The 19,325-nt window shown below is 40.6% G+C and overlaps 5 protein-coding genes and 1 non-coding gene across 6 annotated transcripts; 2 read left to right on the top strand and 4 right to left on the bottom strand.

Moving 5' to 3' along the window:
• Positions 1-8: 8 nt before the first annotated feature.
• On the top strand, positions 9-1,720 carry LOC138131485 (zinc finger protein 726-like). Its single transcript, XM_069048530.1, has 4 exons — positions 9-242; positions 291-583; positions 639-773; positions 823-1,720. Exons 1-4 carry the CDS (start codon positions 108-110, stop codon positions 1,430-1,432), a joined length of 1,173 nt encoding a protein of 390 aa, XP_068904631.1. The 5' UTR covers positions 9-107; the 3' UTR covers positions 1,433-1,720.
• Positions 1,584-5,949, bottom strand: LOC138130321 (sodium channel protein Nach-like). Its single transcript, XM_069046756.1, has 6 exons — positions 5,713-5,949; positions 5,459-5,665; positions 5,097-5,408; positions 4,341-5,048; positions 4,184-4,290; positions 1,584-1,965 (listed from the first exon to the last, which is right to left on the bottom strand). Exons 1-6 carry the CDS (start codon positions 5,832-5,834, stop codon positions 1,712-1,714), a joined length of 1,710 nt encoding a protein of 569 aa, XP_068902857.1. The 5' UTR covers positions 5,835-5,949; the 3' UTR covers positions 1,584-1,711.
• A 198-nt stretch (positions 5,950-6,147) lies between these two features.
• Positions 6,148-6,229, bottom strand: TRNAS-AGA (transfer RNA serine (anticodon AGA)). The gene has a single exon. It is a non-coding gene; the product is annotated as a tRNA-Ser (tRNA).
• A 130-nt stretch (positions 6,230-6,359) lies between these two features.
• LOC138131749 (probable multidrug resistance-associated protein lethal(2)03659) lies at positions 6,360-11,386 on the bottom strand. Its single transcript, XM_069048936.1, has 10 exons — positions 11,064-11,386; positions 10,904-11,002; positions 10,215-10,448; positions 9,735-10,165; positions 9,529-9,685; positions 8,281-9,477; positions 7,927-8,233; positions 7,729-7,879; positions 6,519-7,687; positions 6,360-6,470 (listed from the first exon to the last, which is right to left on the bottom strand). The coding sequence occupies exons 2-10, from the start codon at positions 10,984-10,986 to the stop codon at positions 6,444-6,446; spliced, it is 3,756 nt and encodes a 1,251-aa protein (XP_068905037.1). The 5' UTR covers positions 10,987-11,002; positions 11,064-11,386; the 3' UTR covers positions 6,360-6,443.
• Positions 11,387-13,788: 2,402 nt separating this feature from the next.
• Positions 13,789-14,753, top strand: LOC138130884 (general odorant-binding protein 69a-like). Its single transcript, XM_069047579.1, has 6 exons — positions 13,789-13,985; positions 14,034-14,109; positions 14,160-14,251; positions 14,304-14,406; positions 14,456-14,520; positions 14,617-14,753. The coding sequence occupies exons 1-6, from the start codon at positions 13,932-13,934 to the stop codon at positions 14,632-14,634; spliced, it is 408 nt and encodes a 135-aa protein (XP_068903680.1). The 5' UTR covers positions 13,789-13,931; the 3' UTR covers positions 14,635-14,753.
• Positions 14,754-15,040: 287 nt separating this feature from the next.
• Positions 15,041-16,258, bottom strand: LOC138130883 (general odorant-binding protein 83a-like). Its single transcript, XM_069047578.1, has 5 exons — positions 16,081-16,258; positions 15,941-16,029; positions 15,792-15,894; positions 15,678-15,742; positions 15,041-15,622 (listed from the first exon to the last, which is right to left on the bottom strand). Exons 1-5 carry the CDS (start codon positions 16,214-16,216, stop codon positions 15,605-15,607), a joined length of 411 nt encoding a protein of 136 aa, XP_068903679.1. The 5' UTR covers positions 16,217-16,258; the 3' UTR covers positions 15,041-15,604.
• Between the last annotated feature and the right edge of the window lie 3,067 nt (positions 16,259-19,325).

The following is a 19,325-nucleotide window of genomic DNA, read 5'->3' as shown; positions in this document are numbered from 1 at the left end:
AACCAAAAACGTCAGTCGACAGTGATCGATGATCAATGGTGGCGTTGCAGTCAAGTTGTCAAAAGTGACATAACCTAAAAGTGTCTCGATGGTTTAAATTGTAAAAAATGGAACAGTTGTACATTTGTAGGACGTGTTTAAAAACGAATTTGCCGCGAACGAGTTGCATAAAAATTTTTAATAAGACCGAAGCGAATCAAATGTCGCTTAAAGACATGTTGGAGACTTTCATGCCCGAGATGGTGAGTTGCGCCCCTTTAGACAATCTTGAATGAACGATGTGTCTCCAGGACCTGGACATCTTCGACGGTGAAATGGTGCTGTGCCTCCAGTGCTCAGAATTATTAAAAAATGCGTACATATTCAAAAACACCTGTCTCAAAACTGAGGAAAAAATCTATGACTATCTCCATCATTACAACATAAAACTGGGCAAGAAAATTTGTTTGAGTAGCGTGCTAAGCCACACGATATCGGATTTGAACTTTTCTTCCATGACAAATGGTGAAGACCCTCCTGAATCCAAAGTTGTCAATCTACCTCACATTTTACTAGATAATAGTATGCAAGGAAACAGTGATAGGTTTGTAGTCTGTTCAATTAATGTGGTTTTACTGTAGTTTTTTCTTACAAGGTAGCAACCCGAGCAGTTCAGATTTGTTCAGCAGGGATATAAATGATTTTGAAGAGATGCAGTCGGAAAACGAGGAGAAAGCAAAAGTGGCGGCGCCGCAGCGAACGCGGAAATGCCGTCGCGCAACTGCCTCCAAAAAGTACGTCGACTTAACATCCCTTCACGATTTAATTTATCAATTTTGTTAGAAAGAAAGACCGAGACTACTACAACTCGTTGAAACGCAGCTACACGTGCGACTTGTGCGAGTACAAGGCCTACCGAGTGGACCTGCTCACCACCCACAAGCTGAAACACGACAAAAACATGGTGCGGGTGAAAGAGTACAAATGCGAGCTGTGCATGTACAGCACACCGCGCAAGCGTGCCCTAGACCGCCACCTGTTCACCCACAAGCGTCAATCGCAGCACTTGTGCGAGGTTTGCAACAAACCCTTCGCCGAGAAGTACCAGTTGAAGTTGCACGAGATGACCCACACGGGTCAGGAGCTCCCGCACAAGTGTCAGGAGTGCGGCAAGGGATACTTGACCAAGTCCTACCTCAAGCAACACATGGAGACCAGACATCTGGCCAAAGACAAACAGGTTTGCCTGGAGTGTAATGAAGAGAAGTGCGAACACTTGTTCACCAGGTACTACAAGTGCAAGATGTGCGATTCCAGTTTTAGCGACAAGAGGGGGCTGGATGCGCACAAGTTTACGCATACGGGGGGCGAACTCCCGTTCAAGTGTTTGCATTGCAGTTTTAGCACGGCGTGGAAGGGCAATCTGAAGAAGCATCTCCACAATAAGCACTGAGATTGTTTAGGACTTTGGTTGTTTTGCAAGGGCGCATGCGCACCTGCATCAAGTCAAGTCGAGTAGTTTATTTATGATGTGCAAAAGTATTCTTAAATGTGATGAGCGAGGAAGGGATGTTTGATTTTTACCAGAAAACATCAATCAGGGCTGTACTTCAGTATTTATTTGTATTTGTAATTTTACAGTAGTAGCGTGATTCTTGTGTTCCCGAAGTGTAGTAGAGATAATTTCAGTTTGGTGTTAGAATGTGACTTGAGTTGACTAAAAAATTGGATGTTAAGAGTTGGAATTGCTTCTACGCCTCAGGTTGAATCTGTCGTTGTTGTAATGATTAGCTATGAGAAGTTTCGGATTAAGAATTTCATCATGATGCGGCTTTACATTCACAAAACGATTGTCTTTCTTTTTTCTCAACATTTCGTTGCGTTGTCTGAAATCGAGGAACAGGCGAACCGTGAAGAAATAAATCAATTCCACGGCAGAGACGAAGCTGAATCCGATGAAGAGGCCCAAGAGTCCTCCATAATAAGCTAGAAACGGCGAAAATATTGTTAATTTTATTCAGTGAAGAGAAAACAGTTCCATTGGGAACAAATAAGCGAGAGGTTTCTTTTTTTCTGAGTACAACATTATGATTTATGTTTTGAATTAATTTATTTTGTATAAAAATGATGATGTAAGTGAGGTTATGTTTTTAAAGGCGAAAAAGACGAACGCAACAGAAAAACGCTCAAGTGTGTTATTTCACAAGTGAAAAAACCTTTCTAACCCCCACAAGACATTACAACTTTAATCAGTTGTGTTTCATGTGTTGCGGTTTTCTGGGTCAGTAAACAAAGCATAAATCGCTCAGACAAGTAAAATTTGCTAAAGAGCGAAAGAGCCTCTAATGGATGACCGCATGCGAATGTGTGTTTAGGCCGATCGTTCAAAATTACGAGGCTTCATTAATCTTGCGTCTGAAAGCTTAGTGAGGCGAGTAAATATCACACAAGATTTTCCAACCCCAAACAATATTCTTTTCACTTCGCAAGCAGATGACATTACGGTAACTTGTGCAAAAATGCATCGACTTGATTTTTTCTTTCCCCAAAACATTTACCTCATCCAGAACTCCAAGTCTATTGATTTTGGTACCAATTGAATCAGTAGTTTTGGAAATACAGGTATTTCTGAATTAATAAACCCCGCGGAATTGAAAATGCAACCCACAATACATTTGCAAGTTTGCAACGCTAACGTGGATATTTGTTTTTTAATTTAAAAAACTTAAAACAGAATACATAAACGCGCAATGCCAGAGGCATTTTTATTACATTCGCCTTAAATCCGGATCATGTCTGTTTTCTCATCATTCGGATACATTTTAATCGTCACATTTTAACTTTTTCGTAAATGTCAGTTGTGACAAATAAAATTATTGAAAGTAAAGCTATCATGGATGCATAATTTCATTTTAAAACAATACGATATTTAATAGTAGTTTATTTGACGAGTTTGTCTGTAAATTGGGCCTTTTTTGGCACGCGTGGGACATTTTAAAACGCTTAAAACCTTTAAAATTAGCTTGACGTTTCGTTTTGACAAGTTGTGACATTTATCAAAATCCGTTCACATATTATCTATTCACTTTGATTGTGACCGCAACGAAAAAAATAGTAGGCTCTGTTTAGCTGTGTGCTGCATACGTTTTACACTAAATATTTGTGTGGTGTGAACATGATGTGAAAATGTCAGAATTGTCAAAACTTGACAATAGTAGTAAAGCAATGATTGATTTCAGTGTATTTATCAAAATGAATAACGGAAATCAATATTTGAAGTAGGAGAAACTAAAAACGTCTATCTGATTCTATGATCACATCTGTTGAAAGGTGAGGTTATATCCAGGTACAGATCATTCAATGTCAAAACTTCAAAATCACCTCATGCAATTTGCAGTTGGCAGTAAGACAAACGCGAAAAATGTCTGGGGATTACTAAAAGTAATCAGACCTTTCAATTAATTGCATTGATTAATACAAATATTTTCAGATAAAAATTAATCAAACAGAAAGAGACATGAAGTTTAGAAAAGTGTTTTATAGGAGATGAAAAGGCAGAAGGCATCAAACTACAGTACTTACTAGCCAAAATATACAACAAAAAACACAAATAGAGTTAACTTTATTGGTGATGTTCGTCTTTGTGAGTTGTTTTCCGTTGGCTTCAATAAAATGTCTCGAAATTCTGAAATTTCGTACCAACACTCAATTTTATAGATACGCGCACAAAGTCTACGTCGAAAAACGTTTGCGCAAGTCGTTCTCCGTTCTGTCTTCTGTGAGCGTGACGTTTATGCCAAAATGGCGCCTCGGAGAGTTGCCAACTGCGACTGGATTTAGTGTTATCTAAAATTCCCTATCAATAACCTAGCAACTGAAAAGTTACTAGGCACTGGTCACAATCAAAATGAATAAATATTAGGAGAAAATTCTCACATTCTGACAGTGTCGAACAAAAAAATAGCCTTGTTAAATGTGAAAATGTATTGTGGGTTGCATTTTCAATTCCACCGGGCTCATTATCACTCGTGAAATACCTGAATACTCAATTGTAATTTTTTTCATTCACTGTACCTAACATCGGCAGTTTTGTTTCTGCTAAAGTTTTTCATATTACAAAACATTCTGAAAAATGACACAAAGTCATGCACGTCCCTCCACCCCGATATTGATTTTTCCCCCCAACCTTATTTTACCACCTTACCGAGAAGAGTGTGCCAGCTGAAGATCACATCTCTCCTGTTCTTAGTGGCCACCAAGTCGTTGAAATACACCCGCACCACGCTCTGGTGCTGAATAACAACCCCGCCACTGCAACATTTGTGTTTCACCTGGCGCCAGTTCACCACCCCCCAACTTACAACAAATTGAGCTGGTTGCTCGAGTACTTCCTGGTGAATATTCCAGACGACGCCTCCGCCGAGTGGTCTACATAATCGCAGTCGGGCAGACACTGGGTGCATGCGTGGTTCTCCGAACCCCACTTGTGGTCGGGCCTGACGTTGCTAAAGTCGAAACCTGGCGTCGAGCTCATTATTAAATCTGCAAAAAGCAATTTCAATCGGTTAGGTAACGCAGAATCTCGGTGCTCGCCTCTGTGACGCGTCAGACAACGAATGTCGCGCAGGTTGCAAATCCGAGCCTCGGGGTAAGTCCCGGATTCGTGGTGGTAGTAGAAGGGCAAGCAGCTGCAGTACTTCAGGGTCAAGTTCATCCGGCACTCGACCATGCAGTTGTGGAAGTTGTAATGTACGAAATTGTGAAGGGTGGACTCGTTGTTGAAGAGACACTTGCGCTTGTCCACCTCGATGTCTGCCATACTCGGTACAGAGTAAGTCACTGATGGGGTAACTCCGATCAGGTTGATTATCCCCCTCTCCGTCAACATGTTCTGGATGCTCCAGTCGGGGTAGTGGTGGGGGTTATGGATCAGAATCCTGTGCCCTATCGCCGCAATTTGAGTGGCGAAGTAGTCGTTAGGGTCGCTGTTAACCAAGATCTCCAGCGCCGTTAAATACCCACAAGCTGACACCCGCCTGGGGTACTTCGGGATCTTGTTAGCAAGAGCTCTGGAACACTTTTTCTTATCGAATTTCGACCTGAAGTCCTCCACTTACCCCCCGAAGGTGTGGTTTTTTAGGGCGTAGTAGTTGAAGGCGCAGCAGAATCCCTCCGTGGTCTTGATCGTTTCGAAGAGACTCTCGCACCTCTTCTCCTCGCCCTTCCACTTGCACCTCTGCAGCAAGTGGTCGCACCGTGGTGCCAGCTTACTCATCACCTCCTCGATGGTGTAATCGTTGTAGTCGAGGATGTCCTGGAGGCGCGAGTAGTTCCGCTCCGGGATGTTGTCTCGATTGTCGAAGATCAGTTGGAAGAGGAGTTTGAGTTGACCGGCGAGGGTCTCGGTCGAAGTCCCGTAAGGTTTCTCCCTAAAACTCAGCCCGTCAAGGTTTGTACTGGGGCAGCGGGGCGAGGTTACAGTTCTTTGGCGAGGGCGTAGACTCTGCTCTTGGACAACTTGTTGAAGCTGCAGACCGTCACGGCCGGGAAAGGGTAGTTCCAGATGGGGTAATGGGTCGAATCCGTAACTAGGATCGTGGGGTTGTCCTGGAAGGTGATCCAGGCCATGCACAACAGTGTGACCGCGGCCACGAGCGAGATGATCACGATTATAACCCAAAACACCCTAAAAGAAAAATACTACAAATGTGTCTTTGTCACGTTTGCGCTCACCGTTCTAGCAAGATCCGTTTGGGCAAAACTATGAACTTATAACCGTGCAAAGCAGTGTTAAGGCAGAATTGTTTGGCTTCATATTTTAACATGTCCCAGAGGGAAAAGCTCTTTTGCGGCATTTTATTCCAACTAATTGGAAATTAGAGCTTTGCCTCGATTTTGTCGGATATATAAAGCAGATTTTTCCGGTAAAAATTATTAATAATTCTTCCACGTCCGGAGTTGTGATTGTGTGCGTGTTTATTTATTTATTAAATCCATGTCGGTTGGAGTTTGTTGTGTTGTTATTGAAAAGTAAGTTGGGTGATTAATGACTGTAGGGAAGTCGATAATTGTCGTCATGGGTTAATTAATTGTCGAGGGTGGTGCTTGTTAAAAATTATTGCATAAATTATTAATTATAATTGTCGGAAATTAAAAAAAAAGCAGAAACGCAGTCAGTAGGATTCGAACCTACGCTCCCAGAGGGAATCTGATTTCTAGTCAGACGCCTTAACCGCTCGGCCATGACTGCTCACGTCACTTTTATCTTAAAAAAATGTAATAAAACGACACAGTCTACACATTTGACATTTTGACGTTTTTTAAAAACAAACTTATTGCTTCGATTTTATAGGTTTCAATTAAAAGCACATTTTCCATTTCTTATTACTTTACTTATTCAATTTTAAAAATAGTTCTCGATTTATGTCATAAATATGTCCGCCATTTAAAAATTGGTTGTGTCATCACAGTCGAGTACTTTCGTAGAAGTTCTAAAACACAAAATCTCAGCAACTCGCAAGACACGTTTGTATTTTTACCTTTTTGGCTAAACCTGTGAGGTGCTTGTTCATACCTTGCCCCGTCTTCTGGACCAAACTGTATAGAAATCCGTTTTTATTCTGTAAAAGTCTGTAGGGGTGGTCATACTCGACACTCCTCCCTGCATCCATCACTAGCACTTTATCGCAATCCATAATCGTGTGCAATCTGTGCGCAATAATCAGCACTGTACAGTCTTCTAGTTTGTTCTTTATGGTGGTCTGGATCAAAGAATCAGTCTTGAGGTCGACACTAGCAGTGGCTTCGTCAAGTACCAGAATCTTGTTCTTCTTGAGCAACGCTCTGGCAAGGCAAAACATCTGTCTTTGTCCCACACTCAAGTTGGACCCTTTTTCCAAAATCTGGCTCTGTAGACCAGCCGGCAGGTGGGCCACGAAGCTCTTCAGGTCCAGGTCCTCCAGGATGGTCCACAGTTCAGAGTCGGAGAACTGGTTGAAAGGGTCTAAATTGTTGCGAACTGTGCCGGAGAACAAGACCGGATCTTGCGGGATGATAGAGATGTTGGACCTCACACATCGCAGTGGTACGTTTTTGGTGTTAGTACCACCGACAACAACATCGCCTTCGAATTTGACCAAACGGAACAACGCCGAGATTATCGATGTTTTCCCGGCTCCAGTCCTACCAACAACACCAATCTTCTCTCGTGGGGCCACGGTGAAACTAAGCTCGTTCAAAGCCGCCGGCGCATCTTCTTTGTACTTAAGAGTGACGGCTTTAAACTGGATCGCCGACGACTGGGGCCACGTTTCGGACACACCTGTCTCTTCTTCAGGTGCGATGTCGGTGTACTGAGTTATTCGTTCGACAGAAATCATCTCGTTCTCGAATTCGCTCCATTGCAGAATGCCCAATTGGAACAGGTCGGACAGACTCATCGCTTGAGTGATAATCAAACCTAAGTCACTCCCGGAGATTTGCCGACCCCAGAAGCAACCAGCTGTGACTAAAGCTACGTAGGCGGAGCACAAAAGACTCAGCCAAAGCCCGAACGCCGTGTACAAGGCGAGGTTCGCGTACGAAGCCGACGTGTTCGTGTTCATCAGTTGGTCAAACTGTCGCTTCTGCTTGGCTTCTGCGTTGAAAGTTCGGATCGTCTCCAAGCCCTCGATGGACTCGTTCAAGTGGGAATAAACAGGACTGCGACCTAAATTACTATTAATCATACAAACCGACCTAAATACATACTTGACGCTTCGATCCTCTTGATCTCTCTAGATGTGGCCAAGTATAAGGTGCGGAGGTAGTAGAAGAGAGACAAGAGGATGGCCGAGCTGATCAGCATCCAAGGGTTCACCACTGCCACCAACAACAGCGCCGCAAGGATACTTAGTCCGCACTGAAACAACGACTCATCATTTGGAAAGTTGCTGCCAAAAAAGTTACTTGTAGAGTGTCCAGAAGATACTTCGGCACGTTGGTGTCAGCAGCTCCCATGTCTTTGGACAATCGGTTCAAAACGCAACCAGACGGGTTGGTGAAGAAGAACTGCAACGTCCCTTTGACTACTGCAGTAAACATCAATTCGTGAAGTTTTTCCGCAGTGCGTGTGAAGTAAGCAGTGAAAGAAGTGGTAGCGACAATCGACAAAACAAGTGTCAACACCATCAGAGCTGTATAAATGTAAACGCAGTTGTCTTGCGTCCAAAATCTTGCTGCACGTCTTGCGTCCAGATTCTCGTCTAGTTTGACCCTACAACAGTTTGTCTTAGTTTGGACCAGAGCGGGTGAGTTGCTCACCAAAAGGATTCGAAGTAGTCGGCCCCGCTTTGAACAGTTTGGGACAAAACAAACACCACGATGAGCACACTAAAAGCCAACCACCCGTTTGACAGCAAGTACTGTTGGTACACTTTCGAAGAAATCTTCCCCGAATTGTTGGTCTCGCTGAATCTCTCGTCTTCTCCCGTTTGAACCAACGTCTGGTCGCTGTCAGCATCGAGACTGTCTTCAAATTCCGTCTCTTTGTGGGCAAGATCCTCGCAGTTGTTGTAAATGTGTTGGTAGTTTCCCTCAGCGACGATTTTTCCATTCTTGAGCACGTAGATCTTGTCCGACCTGTCAAGATACTGGACTTGGTGGGTCGCCAACACCACACACTTCTCTTGCAAGTAGCCGCGGATGCACTGGTCGAAGAGTTGTCGTCCCACTGACGCATCAACAGCAGAGAGTGGATCGTCTAGGATGTAGATATCTGCGTTCCTGTAGACAGCTCGAGCCAAGTTGATGCGAGCTCTTTGGCCTCCACTCAGCGTGATCCCGCGATCCCCCACGACGCTGTTGTCGCCGTAGGGCAAAACGTCAAAGTCTTTCTCCAAAGCACAAACTTTCACCACTTCGATGTATTTCTCTTTGTCTAAAGCTTCCCCAAACAAGATGTTTTCTTTGAGGGTGCCCCTAAACAACCAAGGTTCTTGACAAGCATACGAGATCCGTCCCTTCACCAAAATCTCTCCTTTCTCTGGCGGCAGCTCTTGCAACAGCACTTTGATCAGACTGGTTTTGCCGCTCCCCACTGGTCCCACTATGGTGACCAACTCCTTCGCCCCAGCCGTGAAACTGATCTCTGAGAGAGTGTCACGAGATGCTGAGACCCACTTCGCCGACAACTTCTCCAGTGTGATTCCATCTTGCGATTCTTTTGTTCCGGTGTGTTGCGCAGTGATCTCGTCGCACAACAAGAACTGTTCTATGCGATTCACCGTCACTGACGACTCTGATATGTTCTTTATGGCTTCTGGGAAGTCAATCGTCATGCTTTGCCTCAGCAGATCGTAGAAGGACTTCAGGACGAAGACGTATTGCGACTGTAAGTGGTTGCCGGTCAGCACGTGCAGAAGGATGCAGGAGTAGATGGCTCCTTTGCTCAAAAATTTGTTCAGAGCGTTTTGGACAGCCTTCAGGTAAGTTGTGGCTCGTATGTGGTGCATTTCTTCTCTAAAAAGACTCATTACTACCTCAACAACTATCACCTAGGTACTGGCGCACCTCCTGAGGGTATTCACGAACCCGACGAAGAGGTCCTCCCACGTGTACATCTTGACGACCTGGATTCCTGACAGGATCTCGTTGGTCAGACGCACGCGCTCGTCCGTTTTGGACGCCGTCTTCAGCCGAAGCTCCGAGTACTTCTTGCCCATAACAACTGAAAAGTGAAACTGCAGCAGATGCAACTGTCATACAAGAGTTGTTACTTTGTACTGGTATAAAGAGGACAAACACGACCACCCCCACGGTCCCACTCGCATCCACCATCACATACACCAAACACAGAACCACTACCAGCTGCACCGGTGCCACCCACACGTGGTGCATTTGCACGAGGAGGGTGTCGAAGCGGTTGAGGTCATTCGACAGCAAATTGACCACTCGACCTGTCGCCGTCTTCTTCACGTTGTTCTTGTCCAATCTGAGCGTTTTCCTGTAGATCAGGGAGCTGCAAGCTATCTTTATCTTCAAGCTCAACTCGCGGAACATGTACCTGTGCCAGCTGAGCAACATCACTTTGATAAAAGACGACACCACGAGCAGAAAAGCGTAGAAGTAGGCCTGCATTAGTTGGGAGTCGTCGTGGTGGACTGTGAGAGTCTCGATAAGCTTCCATAACGACACTGGTTGTGACAGTCTAGAACAGAGGGTGATTTTGACGGGACCAAATGAGTTGGACCACTAACTTGACCACAAACTCGTTGATGGACACGATTACGCCTATTGCCATGAACTGGCTGCCGAAAGTTTTGCAAAGGGGTCGCCACAGCGATGGAGTTTTACTCGATGCCAGCTCCGACTTCCAGGCTTGCTCCAGTTTGTCTCCCAGAAGGGAGGACTCGTGTTGTGGGAGTGGCGCGGAGAGATGACCTTGTCTTAACTCGCTTCTCGAGATTTTCGTCAACAGATTAAACGTCCAGCTGCAAGAATTAATTATCAAATATGTATTAAAATGACGTTTACTTTTACGGCCGCGAAATTGAATTTCGCGGCTTGTTTTCGGTACGCGAAGTGCTCATTTCGCGTACGGTTGCACACAAAAAACATGTTAACAATAAATTAACTCTACATTACGTTTTCGCTTTTGGTACTAATAAAATTAACCACTGGGATTTCCAGATCTCAGTCTATTGAATTTTCCAAGGTTATGGCAAAAGCAATACAATGAAAATTTAAAATATGTAGCTCCAAATAAAATTCTGAATGAATTCGTAGATTGCCGTAATATTTTTATTACGTCGAAGAACAATATACCTATTTTAATCGTCGTAATTAAAAGCAAAAGTTGTTAACTGGTCCGCATTAGGAGACGCCCTTGGTAATGAATTTGACTATCCAAAGCCATTCCATGATTTATGAAAATATTTTTTCTTACCAGAAGAACAAGTTGGAGAGACAGTTGGCTTGTTGCTTGGGATGCAATTTTTGAGTGTTGCTGTTAAAATCACTTTGACCCATAAGTGCTCGCTGATAGCTGTTGGAAAAAGTTATCTGCAGTAAAAAGTAAGAACAGCATCAGAGTACGCGAGGTGTACCTGTGCTGGTGTTGAACAGACGTCTTCTCTTTAGTCGAAGTAATTTTATTTGGTGTGCGCGATGCTTATTAGTATGTTACGATCTGGTACGTACGAAATGTTTCTTTGACAGTTGAGTTGAACACACCACAACTTTGACCAACTCACGGAAGTCTCAACGATCTAAACATTTATTATCACCTACGAAATGTGATGACTCCACTCCTGATTTTGGAGGAGTGGTTCGGAACACAAACTAACCTTCACACTATTGTGTATTTATATTAAATAACAATTAGTATGTTATAGTTAAAATTTTGATGTATTTTGTGCAATGAAATTGTTAACATGCAATACACCAATAATTTCACCTCCGCTTTTTAATGTAGAATTTTTTTTATCAGCCTTGCATTATGCATACTGGAACTTAGATAAATCGAGTACTGCTTGCATAGCAATTGCTAATTATTTATGCAAAGTAATAAATAATCGAAAATGGATTCGTTTTTTTATGATAGGTATGTATTACTTGCAGTAATTGGTTATTGTGAAGTCAATTAGGTAGTTGCGTCTGCATTTAAAAAACTTAAAGAACATTTATGTGCATAGAAATTAGGTAGTTAGTTGGAAATTTTGAGGTTAACGGGTTGCAAGGGGCGATAAAATAATAATTAGTGGAAGTGCGTTGCACCTTAATATGTGTAGATATGTATGACATAAAAAAAGATACATATCATTATTTTCTATATTGAGTAAATATTTGTACAATGTGATCAAAAAGAAAACAAATCAAAGGAGGCGTTGCAAATTATCGGTCATGTCGTAGCGGAATTCTGTGCAAATAAGGGTTCGATGCATAGGCGTACACAATAAAATTTGTGTATTTTATAATTATTATCTGATAATGGAGGCAAACGCGACGCAACTGGTAAGCAGATTTTTCGCGGAAATGTCAAAGAAACGTCAACGATGTGCTCTTGTTAACCTATAAAAGAACTTTTCGATTTAGACATAAACTCATAAACGCCGTAAAAAGGAAAGTATAGGTAAATTTAAATTTTCGCTAAATAGATTGAGAAAATAAAAACTCATCCATTAATTTTTGTCAGTGCTTCAAAAGGAAAAGTTATTCTCATATAATCAAATGTATTATTATTTTTCTAGTTCGACCATGAATAACTTCCTTTGAGAAATTTGGCAATTTTGTGACATTTCTCAGTCTTTTGTTTGCGCCACCAAATATGAAAATACCTATCTCTAGCACACTTGATTTGTTTTCTTTTTGATCACTCGGTATGTATTTGTACAGTACAGTAGAGCCAAAAGTTTAAAATAACCTAAACATCTTCTTTCCCCTTGAGCTTTTCGAAATAAACTCCGATATGTCGTTTTTTTTAAGAAACATTTTCCAATCATTTTCATTTTTCCAACCCTTTCGGTTGTCTTCGTCTTTAAAATTGGACTTTGTCACCAACATAACAAAAGGCATCAAAAACAAAAGAATTTGAATTCTGCAGCAATACAACAAAAATAAAATTCCTTTAAAATAGCAATGTCAAAAAACGGACCGTAGAAGAATCCGAAGGCAACGCAACAATTTTGGCAGAAGCAGGACTCTCTGGAGTTACGAACGAAAAAACCCAACAATGAAAGAAATCACTAGTAGGGACTTCAATTAGTAACAATGTTAACTACGTTATTCACATCAATTGCTATTTGTAAAGTTTTTAGTTTGTTAATAATTTTTTGATCTGAATAAAATGACGAAATTTATTTTAACGTTTATTGATAATTATTAACACCGACATTTTACTATGACCATTTTACTTTATCGCTACGGACTAGTCCATAAAGTGTTACTTTACGGCCGTTAAATTGCAGTAAATCATACAAAATCTAGCAATTACGATTACGATTACGATCACATAAAAACATAGAATGTAGTAAATTACCTACTGATTTTGGTTACCATAAAAAACGTGTGGAAATGTTTTTTATGTCATACTCGTGCGAAAACGAGCTTCATTCTATACTTGTTACATAATCTACAAGTTGTTCAAAAATGTTTTTTGTTCGACACTGTCAGAATTTGAGAAATTTCTCCTGTGTGAGCGGATTTTGATAAATGTCACAACTTGTCAAAATGAAACGTCAAGCTAATTTTAAAGATTTTAAGCGATTTGGAGCCTTTAGGGGGTCGTCGAACAAAAAAACGTTGTATTCAACTCGTTCTTAAATAAATTGAGCCCAATTTACACAGGAACTCGTTAAATAAACCACTATTTTGAAACTCGAAATTTCATGATTGAACTATTTTTTGAGCACAAATCGACGTGACAATTATTGACCTAGAAATTTTATTTAGAGGCGACAATGTTGGAACTAATTCAATTTTCAGAACATTTTCTCAGATTGTTGGTGCTTTCTTGTCTTGACAAATTGTTTCAAAATGGCCAAAACTCAACAACTCTTCATCATCTGAAGTCCCTTCGCTTAATGTTTGAATCCTCGACTTGTTCAAATCAATTTCGCTCATTACTGGAGTCACAGGTGTGAAGATGAATGAAGATGAAATATTTATTTTTACTCGATATACCATTACATTAATTTTTAGCATGGTACTGGCTGCCGCAATCGTCATTCCATATTTCAGGACTCACTGCATTGTAAAATCGCCAAATTAATATTTACCCAATTGTCAAGGTTTCTTGCGATACTTTTTTATTCAATATGTTTATAGAAACGTTTTGGTACAGTAAGTAGTTCTCAATCCTAATAATTATGTAGCAATCCGCTAATTTAAGTGGTTAGCGAAGGAAGTCCGTTTTGAATATTTTTGTATATAAGACTAAACCTCACACGACATTTCATTCATCAAACAGCAACAAAATGGAAAAATACTACATCCTTTTTGCCTTGTGCCTTTACATTCCAACAGCACTGGTAAGTATAATGCTTAAACTTTACACCTCAACAATCAATCGAATCTAGTGCCTATCGGAAGAAATGCAAGAACTTGTGAACATGCTCCACGGGACTTGCATTGCAGAGTCTGGAGTCTCCGAAGGTAAGCACAGTGACGCCCGCGAAGACCAAAAAACAATCAGTCTCTTCCAGATATCATCAATAAAGTCAACGCTGACAAAATGATGATCGACGACGAGAACCTCAAATGCTACATCAAATGTTTGTTGTCCCAAACTGGTTGCGTAAGGTGTCACCCTCTTTACAATTTTTTTCCCTGACTGGTCCCCGTTTCAGATCAGCGACGACGGCGTCGTCGACATCGACGCCACTATAGAACTCCTACCCCCAGAGATGAAAGAAGTAGGCACCCCAATTGTCAAGAAGTGCGGGGCGAAAAGTAAGTACAACAGTTTAGGTGTTCGCAGTGTTGTAAATGTCGCTTTCAGCTGGAGCTAATCCGTGTGAAAGCGCATGGCTGACCCATAAGTGTTATCTGGAGATGAACCCGGAGGTGAGTGGATACACTTTTTGGGATTAAAGTGGGACGCGGTGGTCGGGGATTTTTGGAATGCTGCAGTGCGACACCGTTGACGTGAATTTCTTGCAGGTTTATACTCTCTACTAGAGGGGTGAAAAAGAGGCCAGAACATCAAAGGCGTTGTTGCCTCGCTGGCTCATCGACAAGTCGACAACCAACCAGGGATATTATAAATATTTTTGAATAATAAAAATGCTGCATTTTAACGAGTATTTATTGTGTAACTTGGTTATGCAAGGTGGAAAACAGGAGTGTTAACAGACACCTAACCTCAAATTTTCGCCACACGGTGCGACAGTTTAAATTAACTTGCAAGAGGGACATGTAATCTATTTATTTCCATCAAGTGTCTTTCTTAAGTGGGGGGGCACTTATTTTAGAAAAGTAGAAAAAAATATGGCAAAACAATAATAATTCTAAACAGAGATAAACATTCAATTTATACAAAATCAAACGCAAAATATCTGTAGAGGTTAGATTTATTATGATGCATGGTATGACTATGATTGCAATTCATTGGTCGAAATAAAGGCGGTCTTTATGAAACGACGAATACAAATACAATCTCATGGAATGACACACTAAAAGTGTTTTTTCTTTTGATCGGCCGAATTACAAAATTCTGTCACTGTTGGATAGAGAATAAAAAATATAATATTTGGACGTTCATGATTTAACAATTGTATAACAGATTCTTAAATATATTTTGAAAATTCTCCAGTACTAAACTAGGTTAAATTGACTTTTCTTGTAGATAAAAACATTCCATTTTTTCGCAGACACCGATATATTTTTTATTTTGACATGCTAAAACAGAAATCAATTTGATTCACACACAACACCTTCATAAATCTTTAATGAGCATGGCGATAACACACGTAAAAAACAACATTCCTGTGTTATTTTATTTTTAATTTATGGAGTCGATAAATACAATAAAATCAATCCCACACTGATAGTTGCACTGACAGCGCTGTGAACCTAAAGTATTTTAATTAGTACCAAACATTTAAATTTAGGCGATCTTGTGTTTTGTCAGATTGTTTCTTACTTTACACTAGACCAGAAAATATTCCTGAAAATGTACAAACGTTTGAATTTTAATTTTTGCCCAAATCAAACCAGCTTACGTCAGGGTCCCCCTCGTACCAGCACTTATTGGTCAAAAAGGCGTTATCGCAGGCATCGACCCCAACTGAAACCGAACAATAATCAATGCCCCAACATCCAGGACGTCGACTCACTTTTGGTGCCGCACTTCCTGATGATGGGATCCGCTTTGGCTTGATACTCCTCCGGCAAAACCGCGATCGTGGCCTCCACGTCGACAGTACCACCATCATCGATCTGCAAGAACACATCAGAAGAACCGCAAACTGAACCGCCAACCTACACAAGCCATCTGCTCCATTATGCACTTCATGTAACACTTCAGCTTGTCGTCTTCGACGAAGTCCCCTTTCTGCGCTTTGCCAATCACATCTGCAACAGAAAGCGTGAGATGGTGGACTTGAGCTTCACTGTCGCCTTCACCTTCAGCCACTCCGGTTTCGTCGACGCAAGTGTTGTGGAGGGTGTCGACGAGCTCTTGCATCTCTTCGGGGATGCCTCCGCCCGCGAGGACGCCGGACAGCGCGCACAGGATTAACACCGCGATCAGTCGCAACATTTTCACCGGAGTTTTCTTTCGCAATCATTTTATCTGCGATTCGTCGCTTCCTTTTAACGTTGCCGAGTCCAATTAAGACTAATTAATCCGTCATTTACCTTGCAATTATGACTAGTGAAGAAAAATTTAATTGATCAAAATTGCATGTTTGGTCGAAAATGCACAAAACACATTTTTACCAACCGGAGGACAAAAATTAAAATCAACATTAATTTTTTTTACGTGCAGCTCTGACAACTCTTGTGCGGCTTTGTCTTGACCTAATCCAAATATATCGCCTCATTTAAATATTTTCAGCTTTTCAGACATAATATATCACGCAAGTGATGTCGCGAGGCCTAATTTAGCCCTTCGCCTCATGATTTATTCCCCAATCTGAATATTTACCCCATGAATTACTGTTTTTACAAAATTCGCCTCTTGTGCCTCTCGCTCTCCTCATTTCGTCCTAATACGGTCCTGCACTACCAATTCGACTCTGTTTTACCCAAGACCGAGCAAAATTATATCCGTTGTCTTGTAATTAAACCTCAAGGTTTAACACAGGATCTGCGTCGTTCCTTGGATTATTATTTACGGTTGAACGAGTAACATGCGAGCAAGAACAATATTTATTTACATGGGAAAATTGTGGATTGTAAATAACCACAAACACTTGTATACCTCAACAAGATGGTGCACGTCTGCACACTTTGCTGCCAAGAGAGAGTTGTCTCGTGATACGAATGGAAAAAGAATAGTTTGGAAGATTTTGAAACATGTCAAGTGTATTATTGGTCTGATCTAATCTGATCTAATGGCGCTGTTTAGTAGAAATGTGATACTGAGGCCTGAAGCAAACTTTTTCTTTTTGTTTGTCTGACTGTTTTAAGGAAACAATGTGGTTGAGGTTAGCCGAGGTAAACACTCGCCCAGAGATATTGTTACGCAAGAACACGATCTGTTTCTTTTGAATTTTGAAAAATTAAAGTGTGGACACTTGACAAGTCACTTCTGGGAGGAAATAATTCGATTAGGAGTTTATATCCAATAAATCTCTTCTGAACAATAGACACCCGCAATTAGTGAAGTTTGGCTGTTAACAGTAGTTTCATTGTTCGATTAATTTACGATTGGAGCCTGAATAGCATCTTTAGTGAGGGATTATGCGGTAATTTAATTTTATCGGGACGATCTGATTGCTGACGCTTCCCTAAACAAAGACATCATTTTTTATTGCAAACTTTCCGTACAAAATGGCGCAAGTTTCCTGTCAACGCGTAAACGCAAATTTCAGATAAACTGGAATCGCTTTGTAACTTCGGGCGTAAAATGAGCCGAACCACGCAGGATCATGATCAACTTCATTCATATCCGCTTCGCTTCTATATGGCCATTTCAATTTTGAATTTTACATGCAATCAAATGTTCCCGTTTGATGGACATCTACTCGCGACATCTCCTCAACAAACAACCAAATTACAAATGAATTTGACATTAACGTCAAGGTCAATGGCCTCATTTTTATGTTATTACTGTTATCAGCCCATTAAAAAAAACACGAAGACGAAAATGTTAGGTTTAATTTAACTAAATGACAACACCTCTGACAACAATAACGAAACACATTTTTAAAAGTAAGAGCACTATTTATAACTTCAAAACTTTTCATCTCAGTGGTTTACTGTTCAAGCCTAGTCTTCAAAGAATCCGTTTATTCTACACAAATATTACTAAGGACTGGTTTCGCAGCCGTTTTAATAATAACATTGCATACTGCAGCTTTATGATCTGCACAGGAAAATGCTGAATTTTGAAGGAGGTGATCATACAGCAAGTCATGCAAATGAATATGTACATGGTTTCTCATATTGTAGAAATGCTACCTAACAGTTTTTGTACTATATTCGCAATTCTCAATAATGCCTACAAATGAATCACTGGGATACAGCAATTGACTCCGATTTTGAAGAGCTATTAGTCTTAATAAAGATCCTAGTATGATGGTGGATCCTAAGTGACATAAAAGATCACTTTGACAAATATGTATTGTATTGTATTGTATTGCTTTACAGGGAAGAAGCAGGTTCATTTTCATCTGGGGACTGGGTCAGGATATGAATTCATACAAACAACAACAGGGTTCTAAAATAACTAAAGAAAATATTTTGCATTGTATATTTTGGATCTGAATTCCTACAAATACGAATGGGACAGCATCTTTAGTGAGTGTCACTTTTTTTGAAGATGATCTGTAATTTTGTTCAGATCTATAATAGCATTTAATAAACTACCTTCTATAAGAAATTTTATTATTCAAAAAATAACTACAAGATCTTTTAAGAGACTTTAACCATTTGTTTCTGTGATCGGGATCGCTTGGAAATTGGAAAAAAGGCTTCAAATTTCCACAAATAAAACACTTTCTGCCTATTTTGTTAAAAAAACAACTTAACAGCCCCGAATTTATTTAAACTTTAGAATGAATAAGTTGTCAACTTGACGGAAGAAGGCGACACATGATGCACTTTTCATGGACTACTTTGCAGGAACAAATTTTTGCTAAATTGAGACGGCCATATAGAAGCGAAGCGGATATGAATGAAGTTGGTCATGGCAGGATATAACTTTCTACCGTAACTTTTCAACCCGCGTTAGTGAACTGATGAATTATATTAATTAGAAGCAAATTAATTCAATTAACACTTGGATACCAGCTCGGGCAGAATTTAGCCAGCGGTGTGCATAATTACGCACAAATGAAAATTTGCCCACAATTAACATCGGAAACTTCGCTTTAAAACAATCCTGTTGCAGTTCTTGCATTTAACAGCGACCCAAAATGAATTACCATTGATCTGTTAATTTGACATTTGACAGCTTTCTTAATTTATGCGTTGCGAATAGATTTGTCGCCTATTCTGGATATTGTAAATTTGACATTTGACAGCTCGTAGTTGTCGCTTGCAATAATTATCACTGTTTAGCACTTTTGTGTAATATTTTATTATTATGTATTACATTACTGCGTCTTGTATTCAGGCAACCAGTTAATCACATGATTTTCTTTTGAGCAGTATGAATTTTAGGCAGCAAATTTCCGCACCAGACGACGACCGCAGACATTCAT

The sequence above is a fragment of the Tenebrio molitor genome, chromosome 5 (genome assembly GCF_963966145.1).
Source record: "Tenebrio molitor chromosome 5, icTenMoli1.1, whole genome shotgun sequence".
Lineage (NCBI taxonomy): Eukaryota > Metazoa > Arthropoda > Insecta > Coleoptera > Tenebrionidae > Tenebrio > Tenebrio molitor.
This window is presented reverse-complemented; position numbering and strand designations above follow the sequence as displayed.